At 44.8% G+C, this 27,167-nt stretch overlaps 1 protein-coding gene across 2 annotated transcripts in view; it reads right to left on the bottom strand.

Annotated features, from left to right (window-relative positions):
- SMARCA1 (SWI/SNF related, matrix associated, actin dependent regulator of chromatin, subfamily a, member 1) overlaps nt 1-27,167 on the bottom strand; it is a 177,436-nt gene that overhangs the window by 132,017 nt on the left and 18,252 nt on the right. For both annotated transcript variants that reach the window (XM_044306187.1, XM_044306186.1), the window contains exons 2-6: nt 25,117-25,203; nt 10,711-10,877; nt 10,510-10,610; nt 4,877-4,977; nt 4,396-4,575 (exon numbers count right to left, since the gene is read on the bottom strand). In XM_044306187.1, coding sequence (XP_044162122.1) covers nt 4,396-4,575; nt 4,877-4,977; nt 10,510-10,610; nt 10,711-10,877; nt 25,117-25,203 — 636 coding nt within the window. The remainder of the gene's footprint in view (nt 1-4,395; nt 4,576-4,876; nt 4,978-10,509; nt 10,611-10,710; nt 10,878-25,116; nt 25,204-27,167) is intronic.

Here is a 27,167-nt window from a genome sequence, read left to right as displayed (position 1 = left end):
CCAACCCAAATACCTCCGATGTACCACCATTACCTTTAATCCTAGCTCTGGGATTGCGGTATAGTAGTTGAACCCAGGATATATATATGTTTCCAAAGCCCATGACACGTAATACTTCCCAGAGATAGTTCCATTCCTCACTATCAAAGGCTTTGGCCGCATCCAGAGATAGTATGGCCCGATCTTCCACCGATTCTGCCCTCCTCTGGCCTCCTGAGGTTTATCGAGGTGGATTTGTCAGACATGAATCCTGCCTGATCATTATGGATGATAGTCGAGATAACAGCCTGTAGCCTATTTGCTAGGAACTTTGCCAATATCTTAACATCAAAGTTTAATAGTGAGATTAGTCTATACGAATCAATAAGGGTCAGGTCTTTCCCAGGCTTTGGTAGTACAACCACCACTGCCTCCTTCATTAAAGCTGGCAGTTCCCCCTTTTGAAAGGCATCATTAAAGGGATTCTGTCACCAGGTTTCACCCCCTCCAGATAAAAATATGGTTATGTTCAGGGAGCTTTAACCATTCCTAATGTGGTCTTATAAATGCAATCTGTAGGCTCATTTTGCTAAAAAAAACGCTATTACTAACCTGTCATTCATAAAAATAAGGTGCCCAAGGGGATGTAAATGGCTCCAAGCTGCCGCCCGCACCTGCTGCCGTTCGTGCCCAGCGCCGCCTCATAATCTTCTGTGACGCCTCCTGCTCTCTCTCTCCCTCCCCCCTCCTCCTGCTGCTATAAGGTTGCTGTGACGTCTCCTGCTCTCCCTCCCTCCTCCTGCTGTAACATCGCAATGTTACAGCAGGAGGAGGGGGGAGGGAGAGAGGGAGAGCAGGAGACGTCACAGCAGGAGGAGGGGGGAGGGAGGGAGAGCAGGAGACGTCACAGGTTAGTAATAGCGTTTTTTTTAGCAAAATGAGCCTACAGATTACATTTATAAGACAACATTAGGAATGGTTAAAGCTCCCTGAACATAACCATATTTTTATCTGGAGGGGGTGAAACCTGGTGACAGAATCCCTTTAAAGACAGAAAGTAGTTGTGGTAATAATAGTTTGGTATATTTCTAAAAAAACTCAGCCTGTAAACCATCCATCCCGGGAGCCTTTTCATTCGGGAGTTTCTGTAGCAAATGAGTAGTAGTGGCTGATATTGTTATAACGCAAAAAATATTGCAGCTCGGTTTGTTGCGTCTCCTAATCCCCTTACATTCCACCTTACTATTTTAATTTTATCAGCCATAATCCCCACATTGGTACATAAGGTTAGAAGAACCATCTCGGGGGCTCTGGTGTTTCCTCCGCCATCTACCCCAGTCCCAAATTTGTATTGTGCCCATCTCATCGCCAGTCCCACCCAATCCCAAACCCAATAATAACATCATAAAAAAACAAATATTTAGTTGTCAGTTACCAAACAGTTAGCAGCCTACAAATACATTTAGGGCAAAAATATTTCCTGTAGTCGGACTCCTGCCTATTAACAAAAATTTAAAATACATGCGCAAAAACCCGGGCATGGTACAAAAAAGTTGCGGTCTACTTGGTACAGGTTGCCATGTACAACTCTTTTGTGGTGTCCCGGAGCGCTGGCAACACAGGGAAATTCCTCCAGTTCTATGAGGCAGTCCTCAAGGCCCTGATCTTTTCTGACCGGGAAAGAGCAGGCCGGAGTACCTCAGGAACTTGAGGTGCCCGGATCGTCCCTGGCCAACGCTTTCCAGGTGTGGTCCCCCATAATGGAAAGAAGGGACGGTCCCAAAAAAAGTGCAGAGTGTGTCACATGAGAGGGATACGGAAGGACACCATCACTGTCACCGCCAGACATCTGAGAAGCTCTGACAGACATTCTTTAGAACCTCCTGCTTGATGTTCTTTTGTTTTGCTTTCGTTTTGTCATCTCGTTTCCCTCTCTCAGCTGTCATCTAGTTGCACTGATTACATCCCTTTAAATCCCCTCCCATACTGCATCACTTTGCGGTTTATACAACTTCCTGGAGTGTGTACATGCTGGATGCTACAACTGATGCTTCTACAGATAAGTCTGTTCATTTATTTGTGTTTTCCTGTTTGCTTGATCCTAGGTGACCCTGACTCCCTCCGTATCAAGTGTAGGGAGCCGGTGGTCGTGTCCCCTCACTATTATAGGGTGTTCAGGTGTCATACAGTCGAGGCACGAGGGCATGCAATTTTCTATCATAGAGATCTTTGCATGGGCTGAGAAGACAGGGAGAGTTTCAGGGCTTAAATAGGGGTCACCCTTTTGTTCCTTAGTTTCGGATCAAGCCAGTCGGATCCTTATTTGTAACTTCTTGTTTTCTGTTACACCATCCGTGACAATCACTCAGTGTGACACGTGCCCCGATCATCCGGGCCTCTGCATTGATAGTTGCTTCAGGGAGTACCACACTTACATAGAGTACTAAATTTATAATCCCCTTCCCCAATTTTAATTCCATTTAGCCACTGACAATCGAAAAAAATATATGGTTCTCAGGCTTGAGACACCCCCCAAAAAATTATTTTCTTCAAAAATTATATTTTGTAAAACTAAAATAAATAAAAAAGTAGACATATAAAGTATCGCCGCGTCCGTAAGAATCTGCTCTATAAAAATACCCCATGACCTAACCCTTCAGATGAACAAAATTTTCCATTTTAATCCATTTTTTCCAGTAACAAAGCAAGGGTTAACAGCCAAACAAAACTTAATATTTAATACCCTGATTCTGCAGTTTACAGAAACACCCCATGTGTGGTTGTAAACTGCTGTATGACCAAACGGCAGGGCGCAGAAGGAAAGGAATGCCATATGGTTTCTGGAAGGTCGGTTTTGCTGGACAGTTTTTTTTGACACCATATCCCATTTGAAGAACCCCTGATGCACCCCTAGAGTAGAAACTCCATAAAAGTGACCCCATTTAAGAAACTACACCCCTCAAGGTATTCAAAACTGATTTTACAAACTGTATTAACCCTTTAGGTGTTCCTCAACAGTTTATGGCAAATGGAGATTAAATTTCAGAATTTCTATTTTTGGTAACCTTGCCTCACAAAAATGTAATATAGAACAACCAAAAATCATACGTACCCTAAAAATAGTCCCAACAAACTGCCACCTTATCTCGTAGTTTCCAAATTGGGGTCATTTTTATGAAGTTTCTACTCTAGGGGTGCATCAGGGGGGGCTTCAAATGGGACATGGTGTAAATAAACCAGTCCAGCAAAATCTGCCTTCCAAAAACCACACAGCGCTCCTTTCCCTCTACGCCCTGCCTTGTGCCCGTACAGTAGTTTACGACTACATATAGGGTGTTTCTAAAAACTACAAAATAAGGGCAATAAATATTGAGTTTTGTTTGGCTGTTAACCCTTGCTTTGTTACTGGAAACAATGGATTAAAATGGAAAATTTGCCCAAAAATTTTAATTCTTAAATTTGATCTCAATTTGCCAATAACTCTTGTGGAACACCTAATGGGTTAACGACGTTTGTAAAATCAGTTTTGAATACCTTGAGGGGTGTAGTTTCTAGAATGGGGTAATTTTTGGGTGGTTTCCATTATGTAAGCCTCACAAAGTGACTTCAGACCTGAACTGGTCCTTAAAAAGTGGGTTTTAGAAAGATTTGCTTCTAAACTTCTAAGCCTTGTAACATCCCCAAAAAATTGCATTCCCAAAATGATCCAAACATGAAGTAGACATATGGGGAATGTAAAGTAATAACTATTTTTGGAGGTATTACTATGTATTATAGAAGTAGAGAAATGGAAACTTGGAAATTTGCAAATTTTTCCCAATTTTTGGTAAATTTGGTATTTTTTTTTATATAAATAAAAATGATTTTTTTTTTTAATTCCATTTTACCAGTGTCATGAAGTACAATATGTGACGAAAAAACAATCTCAGAATGGCCTGGATAAGTAAAAGCGTTTTAAAGTTTTTCACACATAAAGTGACACTGGTCAGATTTGCAAAAAATTGCCTGGTCCTTAAGGTGAAATATGGTCGTGTCCTTAAAGGGTTTCTGCCACCAGATTTTCACCTATTTAGCTGTCCAACACTAGCGATCTGCTTGTGTCCGCTGTACCTAACCATGTTCATGTATTACCTTTGTCTGGAGCGGTTAAGCTTAAAAACGTAGTTTTATGGATATGCAAATGAGCCTCTAGGTGCTATGGGGGCGTCTTTTCAGCACCTAAAGGCTCCGTCCACTCACTATTTCAGCTGCCCAGCGAGCTCACGCCCGCTCCTCTCCTCTAGATTGACAGCCTACTACTCTCCATCTCGGCTGAATTCTCGTGCCTGTGCCGTGTGCTTCTGTATTCCCAATTCCACTTATTATATTTACAGAAGGATCTGCTCAGTTATACTGTACTTACAGTACTGTACTTACCCGTGCATCTTTGTCACCAATAAGACAAACAGCACAAAGTGTTGGGACCCAGCGTTTAAACTCATTCATCCAGTTGTGTAGGGTCGATTTTGGTACCAACACCATATGAGGACCAGGAATGTTCCTGTAGTGCTTAAGGTAGCCCAACAAAGCAATTGTCTGCAATGTCTTACCCAGTCCCTGAAGACAAAGAGAGAAACAGCCATAATAACACAGATCCTCCACTGTAACTATATAACTCTTATAGGGAAGAAATAATGTGAGTTGTGGAGTGGAGCGGGGCCACAACATCATAAAATGGCCACCAAAATATATGCAAGTATTTATAGAACTAATTCTATAGGGGACATTCAAATCATTCCAGGACACCTAACCCATAAGGTTGCTCTATAGAAATACAGATAAAGAGATTTAAAATATCCATAAATGTCTCTAGTTGTGTGTTTACATACAGGGGAACCATGCCATGAATAGGATTTACCATTTCATCGGCCAAGATGCCATTAATGCCATTTTCATACAGAGAGATCATCCAGTTGAGGCCTCTGACTTGATAATCTCTCAGTGTTCCTCGTTTCACATCTGCGCAACAAATATTTCAAAATGAGATGACATGAGAAAAAAACTGATAATGACACAATAAACACCAATGACAAGTGTCAGACCATAGAAAATCTAGAAGGGGAGGATTAACATAGTACATAAGGCCGAAAAAAGACATCTGTCCATCCAGTTCGGCCTGTCATCCTGCAAATTGATCCAGAGGAAGGCAAAAAACCCCTGTGAGGTAGAAGCCAATTTTCCTCACTTTAGGGGAATAAAAATTCCTTCCCGAATTGAACCTTCTTATTCCATTTGGTTTCCCCAATTAACCAGTGCAATATTGTTTTTCACCAGCTGAAGTAACATTTGTATACGTTTTTCAGTGGAAAACTACTTCGTTTATCTGGGACTACAATATTGATGGTCTACCCTTAGGACAAGTCATCTATATCAGATCGGTATGATCAAATGACTGACGTACTCTCCAGCTAGTGTCCCGCCACCTTCACAGGTAACCAGGCACAGCTCGGTACTTTTAGTAGCGGCTGTGCCTAGTAGTGCAGCTCATGGGCACTCGTTGGAGCACCGTGGTTCATGCAGTCAGTTGATGGGCGCCGGTAGGCTATCATACTCGTGGACTGGTTAGAACATTACAGGGGTTGGCCCATCTGGGACACTGATAGCATATGGTTATGATATGCCATCAATGTCAGAAAGATGTGGGTCCCACCTCTGGGACCTGCTCCTATTCAGAGAATGGGGTCCCCGAAGGGAAGGCGAGCACACCATGCATGTGTGGCGTGCTCTCCATTCATCGGTATGGGAGTTTCGAAGCTAATTTCAGAAGTTCCATAGCAGTGAACAAAGGGTACCTTGCATTAAATATACAATACTCAGTATGGTCAATACCCCAGCAAATGTCTTGAAGAAACAAAACAGGTCATTTATTATACTGAAATACGCCTATATTGGGCATATTTTTCGGGCGCAAATGGTGGCACAACAATTAGCTGCGCCACAATCTGCAACTCCTCCCCGCTTACACTAGGTCTAAAAAAGTGGGCGGAGAAGGCGGCCTGTCTTATTTATCTTTTTCTACACCTGTTTTAGGTGTAGAAAATGGTCTAGATGTAAGACAGCAAGGAAGCTGTCTTAGATTTAGACTGGCACTGGATGTGCCGAAGTTATGAAGAGGCCTGTTCCGATCCACCGATAGTGCAGGGACTTTATTAAGACCGGTTTCTAAAACGCCGGTCTTAATAAATGACCCCCTGTTTTCTCAGAAGTTATGCATCGCAGGAAATCCTAAACGAGAAAGAACAAGAAGACACTAAGCACATTCCAAATATCTGATGAATATAAAGTTCTGAAACAGGAAGGAAATTTACAAAGGTCTCCTCAGATTAAAGACAGCGTGACAAATCCTATAGGTTCAAGATATGGGGTAAGAGAAATGAAATGTAAAATAATAAAATGAGTATCTGCTGGAATAAATCTTAGCGCCTGCCTGGGTGCTGCTTAATCTTTGTGTGGGTTTGGTTTTGCACAGCAGATCTGCACCAGCAGATTTATTTCACATTATCTTTGTAGAGAAAAGCTTTCTCCTGCTTTCTTGGAGGGTGCAGATGCACCTTCAATAGCTGCACCTTCAACTCCCCTATACATACTCAACAGACAGTTACAGTACCTCTTCCAAATGCCCTGAGCTGAGCATGAATGTGTTTTCAATGCTGCCAGACACCCCTGGTGGTTCATCTCCCGGGATAACAAAAGGATTGGGTGCGGAAATTCAAAAGCGCACAAAACTTGTTTTTTTTTTTATTTAACACCACAATTAAAGTCGATAAAACAAAATATCTAGCTTAAATACCAGAAAGATTCGTCTTAAAAAATATACTGCATTCTTCGGACTATAAGACGCACTTTTTTAAAGGTGAGTGAGAAGTGGCAGTGCGTCTTATATTCCGCAAGGTACTGACAGTCATCAGCATGCGGGAGCCAGAAGAACACCAGGGACCAGTGAATGAGTGGCAGCAGCATCCGGAGCAAGTAAGGTAAGTTTATTTTGAGGCTGATGGGTTCTGATCTGAGGTCTGAAGGGGGTTTGATCTGAGGTCTGATGGGGGTCTAATCTGAGGCTAATGGGGTCTTATTTGAGGCTGATGGTGTCTGATTTGAGGCTGATGGGGTCTGATGTGAGGCTGATGGGGTCTGATCTGAGGCTGATGGGGTCTGATCTGAGGCTGATGGGGTCTGATCTGAGGCTGATGGGGTCTGATCTGAGGCTGATGGAGGGCTGTTTTAATATTGGAGTCTGAGTGACATGTTTAGTCACATGACCTGCCATCGTATGGACAGGACCTCTGTGTGCAAAGAAGATCTGCCTAACAAGGGGACATGAAATATAGAAAATGGCACAGAATATCAGCAAAGGTTATATTAGTAAGTGTCATATATTCATCTACATACACATCGGGCACAAGTAGCCAGAAGTGACCAACCCCTTTAAACAAAATGTCCATCCTCTAAACAGCCAAATCTACCAAAAATTCATACAAATTGCACAATATATGCAGTTTTCCAGCATGCAGATATGGATGACCAATCCTTAGGCAGGAGTGAGGGGGTGTAATGTTCACTGTGCAGTGAATGGGAGCAGAGATGCAATGCGCCGTCATGGCTACTTCTGCTTCTAGCTCCGTCCACTGTTTCGTTTCCAGCACTGGCGGCTGATCTCGGGGGTGCCGGGTAGGGATCGACCGATTATCGGTTTTACCAATATTATCGGCCGATATTCAGGATTTTGAACGTTATCGGTATCGGCATCTATTTTGCAGATATTCCGATAACGTATGGGGAACAAGGATCGCGCTGCTGACAGTGCTCTCCGTGTTCCCTCAGCAGCACAGGGGAGAAGGAAGCAGTGTCTCCCTCCCCCTATGCTGCTGCTGCCACCAATAAGAGGAGGGAGGACAAGAGGAGGGGAGGGGCTGTGGCCACTGCGCCACCAATGAAGATAACTGTCTCATTCATTCATATACAGGAGGCGGGAGCTGACTGCAGAAGGACATAGCCGGCTCCCGACCTCTATGACAAGTAGCTGCGATCTGCGGCAGTTAACCCTGCACCTGAGGGGTGCCGCGGATAGCGCGGATAGCAGCTAACGCTCATAGAGGTCGGGAGCCGGTTATGTGATTCTGCAGCCAGCTCCCGCCTCCTGTATATGAATGAATAAGAGAGTTATCTTCATTGGTGGAGCAGTTCGCCCCCCCCCCAACCCCAGTATTAATAGTTGGTGGTGCAGTGCGCCCCCCCCCCCAACCCTCCAACCCCAGTATTAATTGTTGGTGGCGCAGTGCGCCCCCCCCAACCCAGTATTATTCATTGGTGGCGCAGTGCACCCCCTCACCCAAGCCCCCCAGTATTAATCATTGGTGGCAGTGGCCACAGGGTTCCCTCTCCCCTCCTCCTCAGTGGAAGTTCCGATCAGAGCCCCAGCAGTGCAAGCCTGGGGCTCCGATCGGTTACCATGGCAGCCAGGACGCTATTGAAGCCCTGGCTGCCATAGTCGGCTCCCTGCTGCTGTGTGTACAAAGCACAGAGCAGCAGGGACAGTGAGGTCCTATTCACCCTGATAGAGATCTAACAGGGTGAATAGGACAAGGGTTCTAGTCCCTAAGGGGGCTAATAGTAAAAGAAAGTTACAAAACTAAAAACACACCCAAAAATATTAATTATGAATGGAAAAAAAGATTTACAAAAAAAAATAATACACGTTAACAATAAACATATTCATTTTCAGAAGATTTGTGTAGGAATTTTTTATTTTTTTTCAAAAATGAAAATTCACTGAATATCGGTATAAATTATCGGCCATCTGCCTAAAAGTTCACAGATTATCGGTATAGGCCCTAAAAAATCAATATCGGTCGATTCCTAGTGCCGGGTGTCGGACCCCCTCTGATCTGATATTTATACACTATCCTCAAGAAAGGTCATCAATATCTATCAGCTGAAAAAACGCTTTAAGGCCAGTTTCACACATTTCCTGGACCAACTGCGACTTAGCTAAACCAAACTCACAGTGTCACAGTGATTTAGGATGCTGTAAGTTCCAACCACACCACTGCTCTAATGACCTGTACTCACTCATCAGTACAGTATAGAAGACCCGTGAATGGACTGGAACTCACAGTATCAGAAATCACTCTGATGCTGTGAGTTTGGTTCGTCCAAGTCGCAGACAGTCTGGGAAATGCGGCCATCACATGGACCATATTTTCCAGACCAAACATGTTCATATGAAAGAGGCCTAAAGCTGAAATCACAGAAGGTAAAAGTGTGGCAAAAATTGGTTATTTACTGTTGCATTTTCCTAGATTTGAATGCTTGCTGGGGATTTTAAAGTGTACCTGATACAAAAGAAATCACAATCCCTCCTTAGACAACTATAGTTGTATATTAGATTTAGTGCAGTCAGTGAGTCAGGCTAGGTGTATATAGTTTGAATATTTTGATGGTTTTTGTAAATGTACATTTTCTTTCTCCGTGCTCGTCGGGGTGGATCACCCACAAGCGGAGCAGTGTTCCCAGAGCCAATCAGATATGTTATATGCTACATCAAACACCGCCTTTCCATGTCTTGTACTTAAAACTAGTACTTATCCTGAGGATAGGTCATCAATATTAAAGGTAACATAGTAACATAGTTTATAAGGACGAAAAAAGACATCTGTCCATCCAGTTCGGCCTGTTATACTGCAAGTTGATCTCCGGGCTTTTAATATTGATGACCTATCCTCAGGATAGGTCATCAATATCAGAACAGTGGGGGTCCGACACCTGGCACCCCTGCCAATCAGCTGTATGAGGAGACGGTGCGCGCAGTGTGCACATGCCGTCTCCCTTCCTGCTGCTATGTCTATGGCAAACCGATCTGATATTGATAACCTATCCTGAGGATAGGTCAGCAATTTTAAAAGCCCAGAGAACCCCTTTAATTCCCAGATAACCCCTTTAAGCGCAGATTGCCCTTACAATGGGGTATTGCATTACTTCACTGGCACATTAAATGGGCATCAATCTTTGTGCTATTTTGAATACAAAACGTTGTTAATAAGGTTAAAAAAAACAATGGACAGATGCAGGATAGGGGAAGTGTCTAATTGGTGGGGGTCCAACCACTGGAGCCCCTGCCAATAATGAGAATGGGGTCTGTGTTCCTAAATTTGAATGCAGCAGAAGACAAGAATGTGCTTTGCTGCTCCATTCAACTCTATGCTGAAGATAACTGAGCGCTTGTACTCGGCTATCTCTGACAAGTGCATGCCTGTCTGCCGCTCCATATAAACGGAGGAACGCGGCCTCCATTCTCGTGATCAGCTGGGGACTCAGCAGTCATACCCCTGCCAATAAGACATTAATTCCCTATCCTGAGGATAGGGGATACGTAGTTGTAATGGGACAACCCCTTTAATGTGACTGGAATATTAGCCAAGATGTAGCTCAAATTAAGTACATGACAAATAAGTGATCTACAAAGTAAATTCTGCACATAAGACCATAACGTACATGAAGGTGATTCTTCGAATCGCACACACACATTGGAGGTTTTGCGACTTTCAGACAGCAGTTCTTCATCTTCTTCTTGCTCTGTGCGTCGGTGTCGATTGCTAAATTGTAAAGACATGGACACAAATATTAGAAAATTGTGCTCAGTCTGTTTCATTGCATTGGTGACATAGGAAAGGATGTGAGAAGCCATGTGCATACTCTCCAACAGACAACAAACTCTGTTTCTCATCCTTCTTTGTCCTGGGGCGTCCTAATTTCACTTTCAGCGGAGAAGTGGGAGACTTTTGTGAAGCCGGCTGAATGAAATGTGCAAACAGCTCTGTCTGCTTCAGGAGGAACTCGAATCTTTTAGAACGATCTGTTTTCTACAAAGAAATTACAAATATATGACGTTATTTCCAGCATCAAAGTAACGCTTTCTTCAATTTCTGTATATTGATATTTCCTGAACTAGAAATTGGTGCTCTTGGCACATAAATAATAATATAAGAGTTCAAGAGACTGTATTCTCATAACTCTGTGTTATGCCTTTGCTCTGTTATTCCTTCTAGAAGTTTATGAGTATATTGACAAAGGGGTCTTTGGGGATGTCCCCATACTTTCTGACACTGTCCAAACAAAGCTGCCGGTATTGCACGGCGACATGTGTCGCCCGACTTCTTGTCGCAGAAAAGTCGCGCAACATTTTTTATAATAATAGTCAATGTTGGATTTTTGTGTGATTGTGGTGTCGCAGTGTGACACCATTGACTGCTGCAGTGCAGTTGCACCCTTTTTGTCGCACGACACACGTCGCCATGAGGCCCTGGCCTTAGGCTGGGTAGGGACATACCCCTTTGACAAGGGGGATAGTAACAGCCTGATGTCAATTTATTTAGTAGCATTCAAGAGGAATAAGAGAGGAACACCACAACATAATAAATACGCAAGTATGTACTACCATAGAAAGGAGAGGTGACAGCTCCTCTTTAAGGCTATGGCTACCCGGCGACATGTGTCGCACGACAGCAAGTTGTCCGACAAAAAGGGTACAGCTACATTGCGAAATGTGACATGCTGTGACTTCAATGCGACAGTCCCACAAAACTCAGACTTGGACGGATTTTTCTGAGACTGTCACGTCACAGTCGCGGGATTGCAACAACATTTTTCCTGCCATCTTCACGGGACAGACACAACGGAAAAAAGCAAGATAAAGAAATAACTAATGAACTTGTTGACATATGTCATTTATTTCAACACAGTGATATGCTGTAAAAGTGGAGATGAAAAATTATCCTCGATTAGAAAAAAAAGGCTGCTTTGTTCAAGAAACAGTGTCGTACAGTTCACAGGTTGTATCTGGCACTGAGCTGCAGTACCAGAAATGACCTGTGGACTGGTGTGGCAGTGTTTCTGGAAGTAAGCAGCCATGTTTTTGTAATGCACAACCCTTTTAAAGGGAATCTGGCACCACAGGCTTGGACTATTATCTGATATAATACATGAATAGTACAGCAGATAAGGAGTCCACATCATTATATTTTATTTCCCTACTACCCTCCTTACCCCCGCTGTCAGGGTTGCTGAGTCCTCTCATGGAACAGCAGTCCAGACGTTGCAATGTAGTGCAGCTTTGAGTACTGACAGAGGGGAAATGCGGGGCAGTAGGAAAATAAAAAATAGCAATCTGGACTCCATATCTGCAGTACCAGTCCAGAACCGTGGTGACAGGCCTCTTGCACACGAACGTTGTTTGTTTCCGTGTCCATTCCGTTTTGGGTTTTTTTTGCGCATAGGATGCAGACCCATTCATTTCAATGGGTCCGCAAAAAACGTGGACAGCACACCCTGTGCTGTCCGCATCAGTATGTACGTTCCGTTGCCCAGCAAAAAAAATTGTGCATGTTCTAATTTTCTCTAGTTTCCGGAAAAGGATAGGCATTATTATAATGGATCCACCAAAAAAACGGATGCCAAACAGAACGTTATCAGTTTTTTTTTTGCAGATTTTTTCTGCAATTTGCGGACCACAAAACCATACGGTCGTGTGCATGTAGCCTAATGCATATATTAGAAAATTCTCCAGAGGTATATGTTTGATGGATGTCTCCTACAGGATTAGTAAATCTGCCCCATTGCTCTACATAAGCCAAAGTCATTAGGACAGGGATCAGCAACAGCATCAGCTGCTGTGAAACCACAACTCCCAGCATGCAAATATGCTCGGCTGGTCTTCTAACTCCCAGAAGTGAATGGAGCACTTTGGGAGTTGTAGTTTCAGAACACCTGGAGTCCCTGAATTATAACAAACTTTTCTCCAAGGCGCACAGATAATTCAAGAGGTGACTTATCGGGACACGGTCACACAATTTTCCCCACAACAGGTACTGATTGCCGCAATCCCTTTAACAAATAGGGCCACAGTGTCTGTAAAGCAAAGCAGCTCCTCTGTCTTTATAACACAGCTCGCCTTGTGATCCGACGTGTAACACAGCCCCGCTCACTTGACTTTAGCTACGTTACAATCCAACACTGGTGGAACTATTACCCCCACCAGTCATCCGCTGATGACTTACCTAACAAACATGCAATCAATGCATATCAGGGACATGGCTTTTATTTCCCTTTTAATTCTATTTGGTAGTTTGATGAGGTACCACCAGAGGGCAGCAGCATGCATCAGTCAGGGAAACAAGGTCATCTGATTTGACACAGGATGCTTGTATATCTCTCATTTTAATTGATTTGAACGAAATCAACAAATTATGTGGCCCAGTGCTCTATTCATTTCATTAAAATGGATTTATTGTTCCTAAAAATCACAGCAATCAATGGGCAGCTTTTAAGACAAATCCAGTAAGGGTTCAACTAAACTGCAACTTTGATCTCTCGACAGCTGACGCGCCCAAGGACCGCAGTAGCATTGCCGTGTAATGGTGCTAGCGCAGAATGGGGTCGCAGAGTAACCGGAAAATGTGCAGTAACCACAACCCCAGAATCACAAAAAATACAACAGTGCTGTATTTCTGCGATTCTGGCCATTTATTTCTATGCTAGCACCGCTACACTGCGACCCTTGGGCACAACAGCTGTCGGGTGACCATGATAGTCGTGCAGCCGAACCCTAATACATACAAATCCATATACAATGGAGGTGTGAAAACATCTACTCATTACAGAACTGAGCCGGTCACATTCTCAGGATTCCTAAATGTATTACAGCATTCACACATGGCAGATACACTGCAGAATTTTACGTGGCAGTCTAGAATAAATGTATCTGTGGTGCTAAATTCAAACCTACAGCATAACTCATTTTTGCTGTGGCTCTCCACCGGGATTTCAACCTCTGCAATTCATGCAATTTTTGGCGTGAACCTGCTGCCAAATCCACAGCGGAAATTCCAATGTGTCCCATGTGGACATACCCTAAGGGCCCCTGTCACACCGTCAGGATTTGTAAGCCAAATAGATTGGGTCCTCTCCAGTGGAACAGGCACAAATCTTTCCATGATACTTTTTCTCTGCAGGTTCCACTCCTGTCTTTGACTTAGGCCTCTTTCACACGACCGTATGGCTTTTTCAGTGTTTTGCGGTCCGTTTTTTGTTTCCGTTGTGTTTCCGTTTCTGTTCCGTATGGCACATACAGTAATAACATTGAAAAAATTGGGCTGGGCATAACATTTTCAATAGATGGTCCCGCAAAAACGGGACGGATACGGAAGACATACAGATGCATTTCCGTATGTGTTCCGTTTTTTTTTTTGCGGACCCATTGACCTGAATGGAGCCACGGAATGTGATTTGTGGGCAATTATAGGACATGCTCTATCTTTCAACGGAATGGAAAAACGGAATGCATACGGAGTACATTTCTTTTTTTTTTTGTGGAATCATTGAAATGGATGGTTCCGTATACGGACCATATACAAAACGCAAAAAAAACGCCCGTAAAAGGGGGAAAAACGGTTGTGTGGAAGAGGCCCTACAAATACTGACCAAATACCGACCGTGTGAAAGCGGCCTTAAGATGGATCATTTTTAGTAGCGTAAAGATTGTGGCTCAAGGACCTTTGCGCCGCAATCTGCGACTTCTCCCCACTCACGCCCGTCTCATTTACCATTTTCTACTAATGTTTTAGGCATAGAAAATGGTGTAAATGTAAGACAGCTCGGAAGCTGTCTTATATTTAGAAGCGACGTCTCTTCATAACTTCAGCGGATCCACCGCTAGGTAAAGGGCTTATTAAGGCTCCATTCAGACGTCCGTAGTGCAATGCGGATCTGCAATACACCCGGCCAGCACCCCGCATCGAACTGCCTATTCTTGCGGACAAGAATAGGACATGTTCTATTCTTTTGCGGAAGGAACCGCAGCCCGAAAGTTCGAGGCCCTGCTCCGGAAAGGCAGATGCGGAGAACGCATAGTGTGCTCTCCGCATCTCTTCCAGCCTCATAGAGAATGAATGGGTCCGCACCCGTTCCCGATATTGCGGACCGGATGCGGTCCCATTTGCGGATGTGTGAATGGAGCCTAAGACTGGTGTCTAAAACGCCGGTCTTAATAAATGTGCCCCTAAGCTTTTACATCTCTGTAAATAATAAATCATTTTTTTATGAAACATTGGATTTGTTTGAAAATCAGCACTGCCCAAAAACACTGTGTTTCAGTTTTCTCCAGTTATAAAGTTAGCTCATAAAAAATTTTTACTAGAAGAAATGTCTCATTACCATGTGAAGGATTTAAAGGCTATAGACAACTTCAGGGCAATTAGTTTTATTGCATGTTACTTATTTTTGGGCCAAAAAAATCATTTTTTTTTTTCAATTGGCCTTCATTAAACATTTTCAGCATTTTCAGTCATGCGGTTAAGAATCAGATTATTTGCAGACTATCCCTCCCTCCTTAGTGAAGCCTTATCTCTGATCTCCTAACTTCATAAACACTAATTATAGCTAGATTCTTATCAAACTGATAAGGATACAGCTTAAATGAGTGCTTATGAGGTCAGAAGATCAGAGATAAGGCTTCGGCTGACGGAACTCAGAAGGGATAGTTTGCAAAAAGACTGCAGAGAAACTTTAACAAAGACCAATTTTAAAAATGATCTGTAGCCCAAAATGAGTAAAAGGCAGTCATTAAAAAATTGCCCCAACGGTGTTCATATTGTTCACATTTTTGCTCTGTTACATTACTCTGAAGTCACAATACTCTGCCAGATCCATTGCACATCAGACAACAGCAGCACATACCAGATCCTCATAGACAACACTTTTTATGCATTTTTAGTGAAAAAAAAATATAAGAGGCCACATTTTGTTTCTTGTGTAATTTGCAGCCAGTAATGCTGCAGATACAGCACCAACCACATTGATGAGACCTTCTTTTTAGGCCCCCTGCACACGAACGTGTACTTCCCGTTGCCGTATTGCGGACCACATTTGCGGTTCCACAATACACGGGTGCCATTCTGTGGCCATTCCGCATCACGGATGCAGACCCATTGGGTCCGCAAATCCGGAGATGCGGAATGGTGTGGAACGGAAAGCACGGAACGGAACCCTACGGAAGCACTACTTCCGTTAAGCAGTACTTCCGTTAAGCAAAAATATAGAACATGTTCTATCTTTTTGCGGAAAAGCTGCGATCCGCTGCAGCTGCCCCACGGACTGTGTTCGTGCATTGCGGCCCGCATTTTGCGTACCGCAGCACGACCACGGGGTGCACACCTTCGTGTGCAGGGGGCCTTAGGCCGAATGCACACGGCCATGGAACACGGCCGTGAGCGGTCCGTGGTATCCCGGCCTGGCATCCTGCTGACAGCAGAAGCGCACGTCGTCATTTGCTTGCTGTGACGCCGTGCGCTTCATGCCGCCGCCGCACTACAGTAATACACTCATATAGATCATATGAGTGTACTACTGTAGTGCAGCGGCGGCATGAAGCGCACGGCGCCACAGCAACAGATGACGACGTGCGTTCCTGCTGTCAGCAGGATGCCAGGCCGGGATACCACGGACCGCTCACGGCCGTGTTCCATGGCCGTGTGCATTCGGCCTAAGGCCCCCTGCACACGAAGGTGTGCACCCCGTGGTCGTGCTGCGGTACACAAAATGCGGGCCGCAATGCACGAACACAGTCCGTGGGGCAGCCGCAGCGGATCGGCCGGGATACCACGGACCGCTCACGGCCGTGTGCATTCGGCCTTAACCTAAAAACATGGATTGCAGCACTTTTGCAGCACTTTTTTGCATCAGGTGAGCTCAGGCTATGCAGTCCTATCTCTGATTCACTACCTTTAGCTATGTGAAGCTGTAACTGATGCTAAACCAGATGCCTACTTCATGGAGTGATGTGCAGGGTCATACTTATTAGGGCTCGTTCACACGAACGTTTTTTGCGTTCCGTATACGGAAGCATTCATTTCAATGGGTCCGCAAAGGATGGGGACAGCACTCCGTGTGCTGTCCGCATCCGTTGCTCCGTTCCGTGGCCCCGCAAAAATTATAAGTCATGTCCTATTCTTGTCCGTTTTGCAGACAAGAATAGGCATCTCTATAATGGGCCTCCTGTTCCGTTCCGCAAATTGCGGAAGGCACACGGGCGGCTTCCGTGTTTTGCAATTTGCGGAACGCAAAACACAGCACGGTCGTGTGAACAAGCCCTTAGGGTGGAGTTTTCCCCCACAAAATACACTTAGCACTTATGTACAGCCGGGAAGCCACACCAATCACTGGACCGGGGTCCTGAGTCTCTGTTCTTCCTCACGCACATGGCCACGGTCAGGAGGAGTTATAAATGAGCAGTGGGTGAGTATGCACCCTGCCTCTCTGTTCCTGACATATAGGACCCACAGTTCCCTTTAAATGGAGCAACAGGAAATAAACACAGTCTAGTGGTTGGTGGGGCCATCATACATGTATCACCTATCCTGCAGATGTAGGTGGTACATTTATTTTTGTGGGAAAGCTCATTTGACTGCAGTATGAAAAGAGTAAGGGCTGTTCACATATGTCAGGTGAACAGCCGCTGTTCCTTACAGCTTTTTATACAATACTGATCGCATTGTTTTCAATTGGTTCTAATGGTCCATTTATTTACTGGAGCAGTGCAATGAAAACCCATCAGTCCCGCCTGAAGAAGCATCACATGAGGCAAGAAGGTGAGTCTCATGACCCTCCAGAGGGAATCGATTGACCCCAGATATGGTGAAAGATTTTGATCACAGTCACAATGGCGGTTCCCACTTATTAATAGTACGACCTGCATACTTTTCTCCCATTAGAAAAGCAGGAAATGTAGTGTAAAACTCAGAAGCAAAGGCAGTCTGTAAAGTAAGTGTTCTTCCTGTCTACTCAGATCCTGACCCATCATATGGACAAAGAAAGGTTACAGTAAGGTTATCATATAGGGAAAACTACTGATGGTTTCCCCGTAAACCTTCCTTGCGTCCTACATCACACGCCAGCTCTAAAGCCTACACATAACCTATCATCTACGGCAAGGGCTGGGTCACTGGAGGCTGGTACTGCTTTAAGGGGAACCTGTCACTGGGAATATGGGCAGTGACAGATTTCAGTGTGCTGTCACTACTGAGCTGGCGGTCAGTACTTTTATTGTACTGACATGCCGAACCCCGCAGCGGCCACCAGCAATCAGAGGGAAATTAATCTGGTGAGACTCGCTGCCCCCCACCTCCAGATGATGACTGACAGGGAAAGTCATAGTCCGGGGGAGGGCAGGGGCAGCGAGCCTCATCAGACTCATTTCCCTGACACTACACTATGCTGCCCTCAGTAATGGCAGCACAGTACTGGTGAATTAAACTGACCCTGACCATACACATCATTAATGCAGATGAGGGCTTCCTAAGACCGCGTGCACACAAAGTGGGTGATTGCACATAAGATCTGCATGAATTTCCGTGAGGATTTCTGCACCATATCCGCAATTTCTAATTGTGGATTTTGGTGCAGATTAGATGCAGTTTTTCCCAAGATCTCACGTACTTTTGCAGATTCGTGTGGCCGTTCTGGAAACGACAGAACACGTCCTATTCTGTTCCGCATTGTGAATGAGAATAGTAATAGCACACGAAAGATATCTGTTTTGCTGATCTGTGGTGTGTGGACCAAGATACGGATACGGATGTGGTTGTGTGCCTGACACCCCGGCTCTCACTTCCCTGGAGTCCTGAGTTCAAATCCAATTAAAGGAGTTATCCTGGAAATAATATGGATGACCTATCCTCGCCGCGGCCCTCCTCCTAGGCCATGTGACGTCACCATACAGCAGTCACATGGCCTAGTTGCAGCTCAGCCCCAATAAAGTGTATGGGATTGAACTGCAATACTAAGCACGGTGGCTATACTATGTACGGCGCTGTGCTTACTACGCTGCTAGGAGTCCGCAGAGCATGTGTGCTCTGTGCCTGTATTGTGGGCTGCAAACAGCAGGTCCGGAATATATGGCACTGGCCTGTGCACTCCGTATCACAGATGCGGACCCATTGACTTGAATAGGTCCTCAATCTGCAAGACACTGAGTGGTGCGGAGGCACTGATCGCATGCCCACTAAAACACTACAAAGCACTTCCGTGGGATTTCTGTCCGTGACTCTGTACCGCCAAAAATATACACATGTCCTATTTTTTTTCAGCGTAGACCGTCTCTTGCAGATTGCGGAGCCATACAAGTGGGTTTGCATCTGCAAATGGCGTGAACACGGACGGTGCCGTGCATTGTGGACCTCTATATGCAGTCCACAGTAGGGGCATGGGGCACACACATTTGTGTGCATGAGCCCTAAAGCAGCTGATCAGCAGGGGTGCTGGGACTCGAACCCGCACCAATTGATAATGATGATCTAGCCGGAGGATAGGTTATCATTATCATTTCCCGGATAATCCCTTTAAGATGAACAGATGGAGTCTATATTTCCTTCTCTACTGCAACTGCACACCCAAGCAAGTATTGTGCGTGTCTTATTTAGTAGACAAGGACTGATGCCTCAGCAACCTGACCACCAAGCATGCAATTGCATCTCTCCACCAGATCAAGAGGGAAGGTTTGCCTGGACAAGTGGACAGCCTCTTCCAGAAGGACGAGTTCCAAGCATTGGACTTGCAGCGTGTGTCAGCGAGAGCACCTGTTCTGACCTCCGTAACACTGACGGGGTCGCTTAGCATTATACTGATTTATGATGCTATGCAACCCTCACAGCACTGGAATGCATTGTATAACACTGACAGCATTATCTCAGTCTCACACACTACATTCCAGACGTCTAAGGCCTCTTTCACACGGGCGTGAGTTTTTTTGCCCGGATAAGAGCCGGGTGCGTTGCGGGAAAATGCGCGATTTTTTCTGCGCAGGTGCAAAACATTGTCATGCGTTGCACTCGCGTGAGAAAAATCGCACATGTTTGGTACCCAAATCCGAACTTCTTCATAGAAGTTCGGGCTTGGGATTGATGTTCTGAAGATTGTATTATTTTCCCTTATAACATGGTTATAAGGGAAAATAATAGCATTCTGAATACAGAATGCATAGTAAACCAGCGCTAGAGGGGTTAAAAAAAAATAAAAAAAAATTTAACTCACCTTAGTCCACTTGCTCGCGAAGCCCGGCATCTCCTTGTGCCTCCTCTGCTGATGAACAGGACCTGGGGTGAGCTGCTCCATTAAATACAGGTTAAGGACCTTCAATGACGTCACTCCGGTCATCACATGGTACGTCACATGATCTTTTACCATGGTGATTCACCATGGTAAAAGACCATGTGATGACCGGAGTGACGTCATCGAAGGTCCTTAAGCTCTATTTAATGGAGCAGCTCACCCCAGGTCCTGTTCATCAGCAGCGGAGACACAAGGAGATGCCAGCTTCGCGAGCAAGTGGACTAAAGTGAGTTCAATTTTTTTTTATTTATTTTTTTTAACCCTTCTAGCGCTGGTTTACTATGCATTCTGTATTCAGAATGCTATTATTTTCCCTTATAACCATGTTATAAGGGAAAATAATAATGATCGGGTCTCCATCCCGATGGTCTCCTAGCAACCATGCGTGCAAATCGCACGGCATCCGTACTTGCTTGCGGATGCCATCCGATTTTCACACACCCCATTCACTTCTATGGGGCTTGCGTCACGTCAAAATCGGAAAATATAGAGCATGCTGCGATTTCAACTGAACGCACAAGTGATGCGTTAAAAACATCGCTCATGTGCACAGCCCCATAGAAATGAATGGGTCAGGATTTAGTGCGGGTGCCATACGTTCGCCGCACGGATCGCACCCGCACGGAAAACTCGCTCGTGTGAAAGGGGCCTAAGGGTTACATGGCATCATAAATTAGTATAATGCTATGCGACCCAGTCAGTGTTAGGGAGGTCAGAACGGGTGCTCTCGCTGACACACGCTGCAAGTCCAATGCGTGAACCTCATTCGTCTGAAAGGGGGCTTAGAGTTAGGGCTCATTCTTATGGCCGTATGCTGTCGGCAAAAATGCAGATCCGTTTTTTTTGCGGACAGTTCAGTATGTCCGTAAAAAACTGATTGCATTCCGTTTTTGCTGACCCATAGACTTTAACGAGGCCATGTCCTGATTTTCACTGGCAAGTATAGGACATGTTTCATTGAGCTGTGCAATGGAAGAAAAGGCCCCATAGAAGTGAATGGGACAGCATCTAATCTGCAAAAAAACGGATCTGCATGTTTGCTGACAGCATACGGCCATCTGAATGAGCCCTTATATAGCAAAGTAAGGAGAGGAATACGGACATGGGCAATGCAGGCAACTCCCTCTCTTAGGCTGGGTTCACACGGGCGAGATTTCCGCACGGGTGCAATGCGTGAGGTGAACGCATTACACCTGCACTGAATCCAGACCCATTCATTTCTATGGGGCTGTGCACATGAGCGGTGATTTTCATGCATGCTCTATATAGTGCGTTTATCACGCAACGCAGGCCCCATAGAAGTGAATGCAAGTGCGGATGCGGTGCGATTTTCACGCATGGTTGCCAAGTCTATTCACTACATTATTTTCCCTTATAACATGGTAGAAGGTCAATTAAGGGTTAAAAAAGAAAACTATTAACTCACCTCCTCCTCTTAATAGCGTAGTTGCCGATCTCTTCTTACTTCTTTAATCATGAGCTGCCGGCTAAAGGACCTGTGGTGACGTCACATCAATCACATGGTCCATCACTGTGGCGATGAACCATGTGATTGGACCATGTGATGAGCTCAGTGACGTCACCACAGGTCGTTTGAGTTAATTCATTTATTTTTTAACCCTCAATTGACCTTGTACTAAGCATTCTGTATTAAAGAATGCTATTATTTTCCCTTATAACCATGTTATAAGGGAAAATAATTACATCTACACAACCTTGAACCCAAACCTGAACTAAAGTGAAGAAGTTCGGGTCTGGGTACCACATTCAGTTTTTTATCACGCGCGTGCAAAATGCATTGCACCCGCGCGATAAAAACTGAACAACGGAACGCAATCACAGTCAAAACTGACTGCAATTGGGTACCTACTAGCGCGGGTTTGCCGCAATGCACCCGGGACGCATCCTGAGCCAAAACGTGACTCCCGTGGGAACCGAGCCTTAAAATATGGGATACAAAGGGAGCAACAAAGACATCTTACTACTCTGGCCAGTATGCATACCTCTCAGCGTATTCTCACAGCTAAAATCTGCCACACAAAAAAGTGGCGGAACAGGAAGCTGATTTGCTTTGGGCAAACCGCTACTTTAGTCCTTCCCGACTGACTTCACTGGGAAACGGAGAGAAAACCTACCTCAAAGAAGGAACTCACCACTACTGAAGTAGATTTGAAATCAGAGGGGGCTGGGGGGGGGGGGGGGAGACACACCACTATGTGCTAATGGGAATTTTCAAAGGAAAGCTAGTGTTGGTGTTTTGATAGTGGATTACACCACAGAAAGGCAGATTTTAGCCGTGTGAACATACCGTCAATGTTTGATATGGTGATGCCAACAGCTCACTGTGCAATAGACCTAAATTTAGAGACATTGGAGGAATATATCACTTCCTTTACAACAGAACACTGGCAAAAGTGTACATTCACATCTGTGGCATGCCTGATCAAGTATAAATGCTGGCTGACAAAACCTGGCATTTATGCCAGAAAAGCAGCCAGCTCACTGCCGGACCGCTTTATGGTCAATGGACATCCGGCTGTGAATTGTAGAATCCGGTGAAACCCAGCAGGCTGCTCTCTGCTGGATCCACTGCCACATATGAGAACGTACCTTAAACCAGTGCACAGAAATGTGTGACTTTTGGACGTTTTCCATCTTTCATGCCACCATACCAAAAAGCGGTATGGTGTTGCTGCGGCTTAGTAGGAGCGGTGGGACCAGCTCCCAGCATAGATTTGGCTTTCTGGTGCATGGAGGACCAAAGATATGCCCAATTTGTTAAGAGGCTTATGTGAGGTTTGATGAATTGCCCATTAGCTAGATATTAGCACGAAACTGCTACAAATCATGAAATAGAAGGTACTGTAGGTGTGAATATCCAACTGTTGGAGACATGTAGTAAATGTAAATCTATCTCCAGCCATCACATTCTCCATATATTTACTGGATGGAGACGGCTGAACACAAGAGTGGCCACCTGTCCATTGAAGTATATAGACCATGGTACAGCAACTTTCAGCACTCCAGCTGCTGTGAAACTGCAATTCCCAGCATGCACACTTACTCGGCTATTCTTGCAACTCCCATAGAAGTCAAAGGAGGATTCTGGGAGTTGTAGTTTCAGAACAGCTGGACTTCCGGAGGTTGCTCATCCCTCATATAGACAATTTGGCAGCCAGGAATCATACTGCCAAAATTGTCTATATCAGGGATGGGTCATTGTGTCTCCATTCTCCTAAGGGAGGGTCCCAGACATAGGAACCCCACATATCAAGCGTTTAGGGCATATCTTGTGGCTCTGCCATGAGAACACCCCTTTAATATTTCTAAAAATACACACAGCGTAGGTGCTGTATGTGGGTATATAAGAGAGTGTATGAATTAATGGCCGCACGTGATGTACGGACCTGTAAGAATAACAACACTTGGAATAAAAGCAATAACACGCATGGTTACAACAACTTTATTGGTGCACAGTAAGACATTTTGGGGGCCTTTCTCCCAATGGAGACAAGTGTTTCTTCATCACTGCAGCAGTTGAAGGTTGTTTCTTGACAGGTCATCTAGCCATGTGATCAGTCACATGATCACGCGGCGGACCAATTGAGGTAAAGCGCTGCCTCTATTCCATACCCAGCACTCACTGAGCGCCATGTAGTACATAAAAGAGGAGACAGAAATAGTGAAAATCATCTTCTTTCTCAGTTCAAAGCCTGTACTAAGAAGCAGGATTGAGGGATCTGGATCGCCCGCCGTACATATACAACCAGGAGTGGACCCTAAACATACATACAATACAACGGAATCTCTTCTTCACTTTATTCAGAATGTCAGCATATGCAATGGATCTGTTGCTGGGGAAAAATCAATTGAAAGAATTCCACTCCATATGAACACAAACTTATTTTTTGTCCGTGTCCATTCCGTTTTTTTGCGGCCTGTATGCTGAACTATTCACTTTAATGGGGCCGCAAAAAAATAGAACTGACTCCGTGTGCATTCAGTGTCCGTATGTCCGTTACGCAAAAAAATACGACATGTCCTATTAGTGTCCGCATTACGAACATAGATAGGACTGTTTTATTATGGGTTAGACATTCAGTTCCACAAAATGTATAATGCACACGGTCGGTAACCATGTTTTGTGGACCGCAAAACAACAACGGTCATGTGCATGAGCCCTTAGGGTGGTTTTACAAAGTCCACAGTTTATACCTCACTTGCCTGCTGGATCCACTTCTGATTTTGGCTCAAAAAAAAAAAAAAAAAAGCTCCATCAAAAACTGCTGTTTTCCCAAAAAAACACTAGGGGGTCATTCATCAAAGATCAGCTTATTATCCGGTCTTTGATAGCCCCATTGCTGCCGTAGGAAGCGCAGGCATCATCACTAATTAGGCGGATCTCCTTGGGGGTGAAAACTACGCCAGCCCCTGACTGGAAAAGTTTTCACAACACTTTTAGCCTGTTTCCAAGCATAAATATAAAGCCCACATCACTCTCAAATGGCGATGATGGCGTAAAAATGCCCATGCAACAAAATATTGTCGCACAGGAATTTGAAAGTTGCAAAAAAGGGTCTTTTTGATGCCAAAACCTGGCATATGGAAGATAGTGAATGACCCCACTGTGAGTAACCACCCTAATCAGTTGTGCTCATTGTATTCATACGTGTTTGGCTACACTGCTTCTGAGCGATCATTTATAATGCTCTCCTCTAGTATCACAATATCACCAGCTCCAGGAACCATAAAGAGCACATTTACCCCACTAACATGTAGGACGTGTATCAGCTCACTATGCTTGGTTAGAGTCTGGAGCGGGCACTGACAATTTCCTCACCAACCTTCCTGGTCACATCCTGTCAGTAAAGTTGGTGCTTCCTGCTATTGTACTACTCGGGGCAGCCTCAGCGTCTGTTCTCCTGACAACGCACTGCTTACCATCTTTTCTTCATACTCTGGATCCACTTCCTTTTCGGGACGCTGAGCTTTAGGTGGAAGCTTCAGTTGAAAGGGAGGATCATTTTTCTAGGACAGAATAAAAGTGACAAAGAATTACACACCAGATGATGAAAACACATCGAGACAAAACCTAGAAAAAGACTACAGGAACAAATTAGTCTTCTGATTCTGGAAAGTGTCCTGAAAATCATATATATGTTCTATCGTTCTCTGCCACATCCAGTGCTACCACGGGACAAGGACTCACTGGAGGAGCTGCCAAAAGCCAATATCCCCTCTGTGTGGATCCAAATCAGGATACAGTAAGGGCTCATGCACATGACCGTATCCATTTTAGTGGTCTGAAAATCGTGGATTTTGGCCGTGTGCAATGCCTCCATGTATGTAGAAATGTACTATCTTTGTCCGCAAAATGGACAAGAATAGGACACGTTCTCTCTTTTATGCAGGGTCGCTGAATGGACAAACAGATGAAGCCAGCACATGGTGTGCCGTCCGCATCTTTTGCAGCCCCATTGAATTGAATGCATCCGACCCACAAAAAATGTGCATTAGAAAATACGGTTGTGTGCATGGGAACTCGGTACGGCCACGTGGTCAGGTTTCCCGATAAATGTTTGAAAGCCGAAATCATGAGTGAATAAAAAAAAATTATATGTTGTTCCTTTATACTTGCTGTACTTTTCAACACCAAAACCAGCTTGTGTTACCCGTGTTTTTTTTTATTGCAGATTGGATGCAATTTTGCCACATTTCTCACCCTTGCATTACAAAGGGTGAAATCCGCACCAAAAAAAATATTATAAAAATTGGTCTCACATGAGACATTGGTGGCATATCACTAGGATACACCACAAATGTCAGATAGGTGCGGGGACAGGAACGGAGCTCCCAAAGTGAATAAGACCGCACCACACGTGTGCAGCCAACCTCCATTTATTCCTAAGGGAGCACCATAAAATTCTGGCAGTTACATAGAAGCAAACAAAGCGATGCCCGTACTTGCGCAGAACGCTCTCTAGTCATTTCTATGGGACTTCCGATGATAGCCGAGCACGCCACTCTGCTATTTTCGGCACTCCCATATAAACAAATGGAGGGCGACCACACATGCGCTCTCCTTTACTTTGGGAGCGAATTTCCACCAATGTGTCAGGTGAGACAACCCCTTTAAAGGGATTCTGTCACCAGTTTTTACCCCCTCCAGATAAAAATAAATGTTCATGGAGCTTTAGTGATTCCTAATGTGGTCTTATAACTGAAATCTGTAGGCTCATTTTGCCTAAAAAACGCTATTAATAACCTGTCATTCATAAAAATAAGGTGCCCAAGGGGATGTAAATGGCTCCAAGCTGCCGCCCGCACCCGCCGCTGTTCGTGCCCTGCTCCTCCTTTCCTGACATCAGCGCCGCCTCAGAATCCTGTGTGACGCCTCCAGCTCTCCCCCCCCTCCTCCTTCTGCTGCTCTAACATCTCGCGCGTGCGCACAGGCCTCTGCCTGATGCGCACTTCTCTGTTCGGCTTCATGGAGCGAGTGTGCAGGTCATCACGAGGTTGAGCGAAGTGCCGGCGCATGCGTACTTTGCTCTATGAAGCCGAACGGAGAAGTCCGCACAAGCGCATCAGGCAGAGGCCTGTGCGCACGCGCGAGATGTTAGAGAAGGACGGGGGAGTGAGCGATTGCCGGAGGCGTCACACAGGGATTCTGAGGCGGCGCTGATGTCAGGAAAGGAGGAGCAGGCCACGAACGGCGGCGGGTGCGGGCGGCAGCTTGGAGCCATTTACATCCCCTTGGGCACCTTATTTTTATGAATGACAGGTTATTAATAGCGTTTTTTAGGCTATGAACATAACCATATTTTTATCTGGAGGGGGTAAAAACTGGTGACAGAATCTCTTTAAGTCCTGTAATGTCCTCCATAGATTGGACTTGTTTTTCCAGGTTGAAATCTGAAGGATTTGGAAGCCAACTCATTACCTTGAAATAAGATAAAAATCCACAGGGTAGTAGGCCCCCATTCTAAATATCG

This window comes from Bufo gargarizans, chromosome 9 (genome assembly GCF_014858855.1).
Source record: "Bufo gargarizans isolate SCDJY-AF-19 chromosome 9, ASM1485885v1, whole genome shotgun sequence".
Classification (NCBI taxonomy): domain Eukaryota; kingdom Metazoa; phylum Chordata; class Amphibia; order Anura; family Bufonidae; genus Bufo; species Bufo gargarizans.
This window is presented reverse-complemented; position numbering and strand designations above follow the sequence as displayed.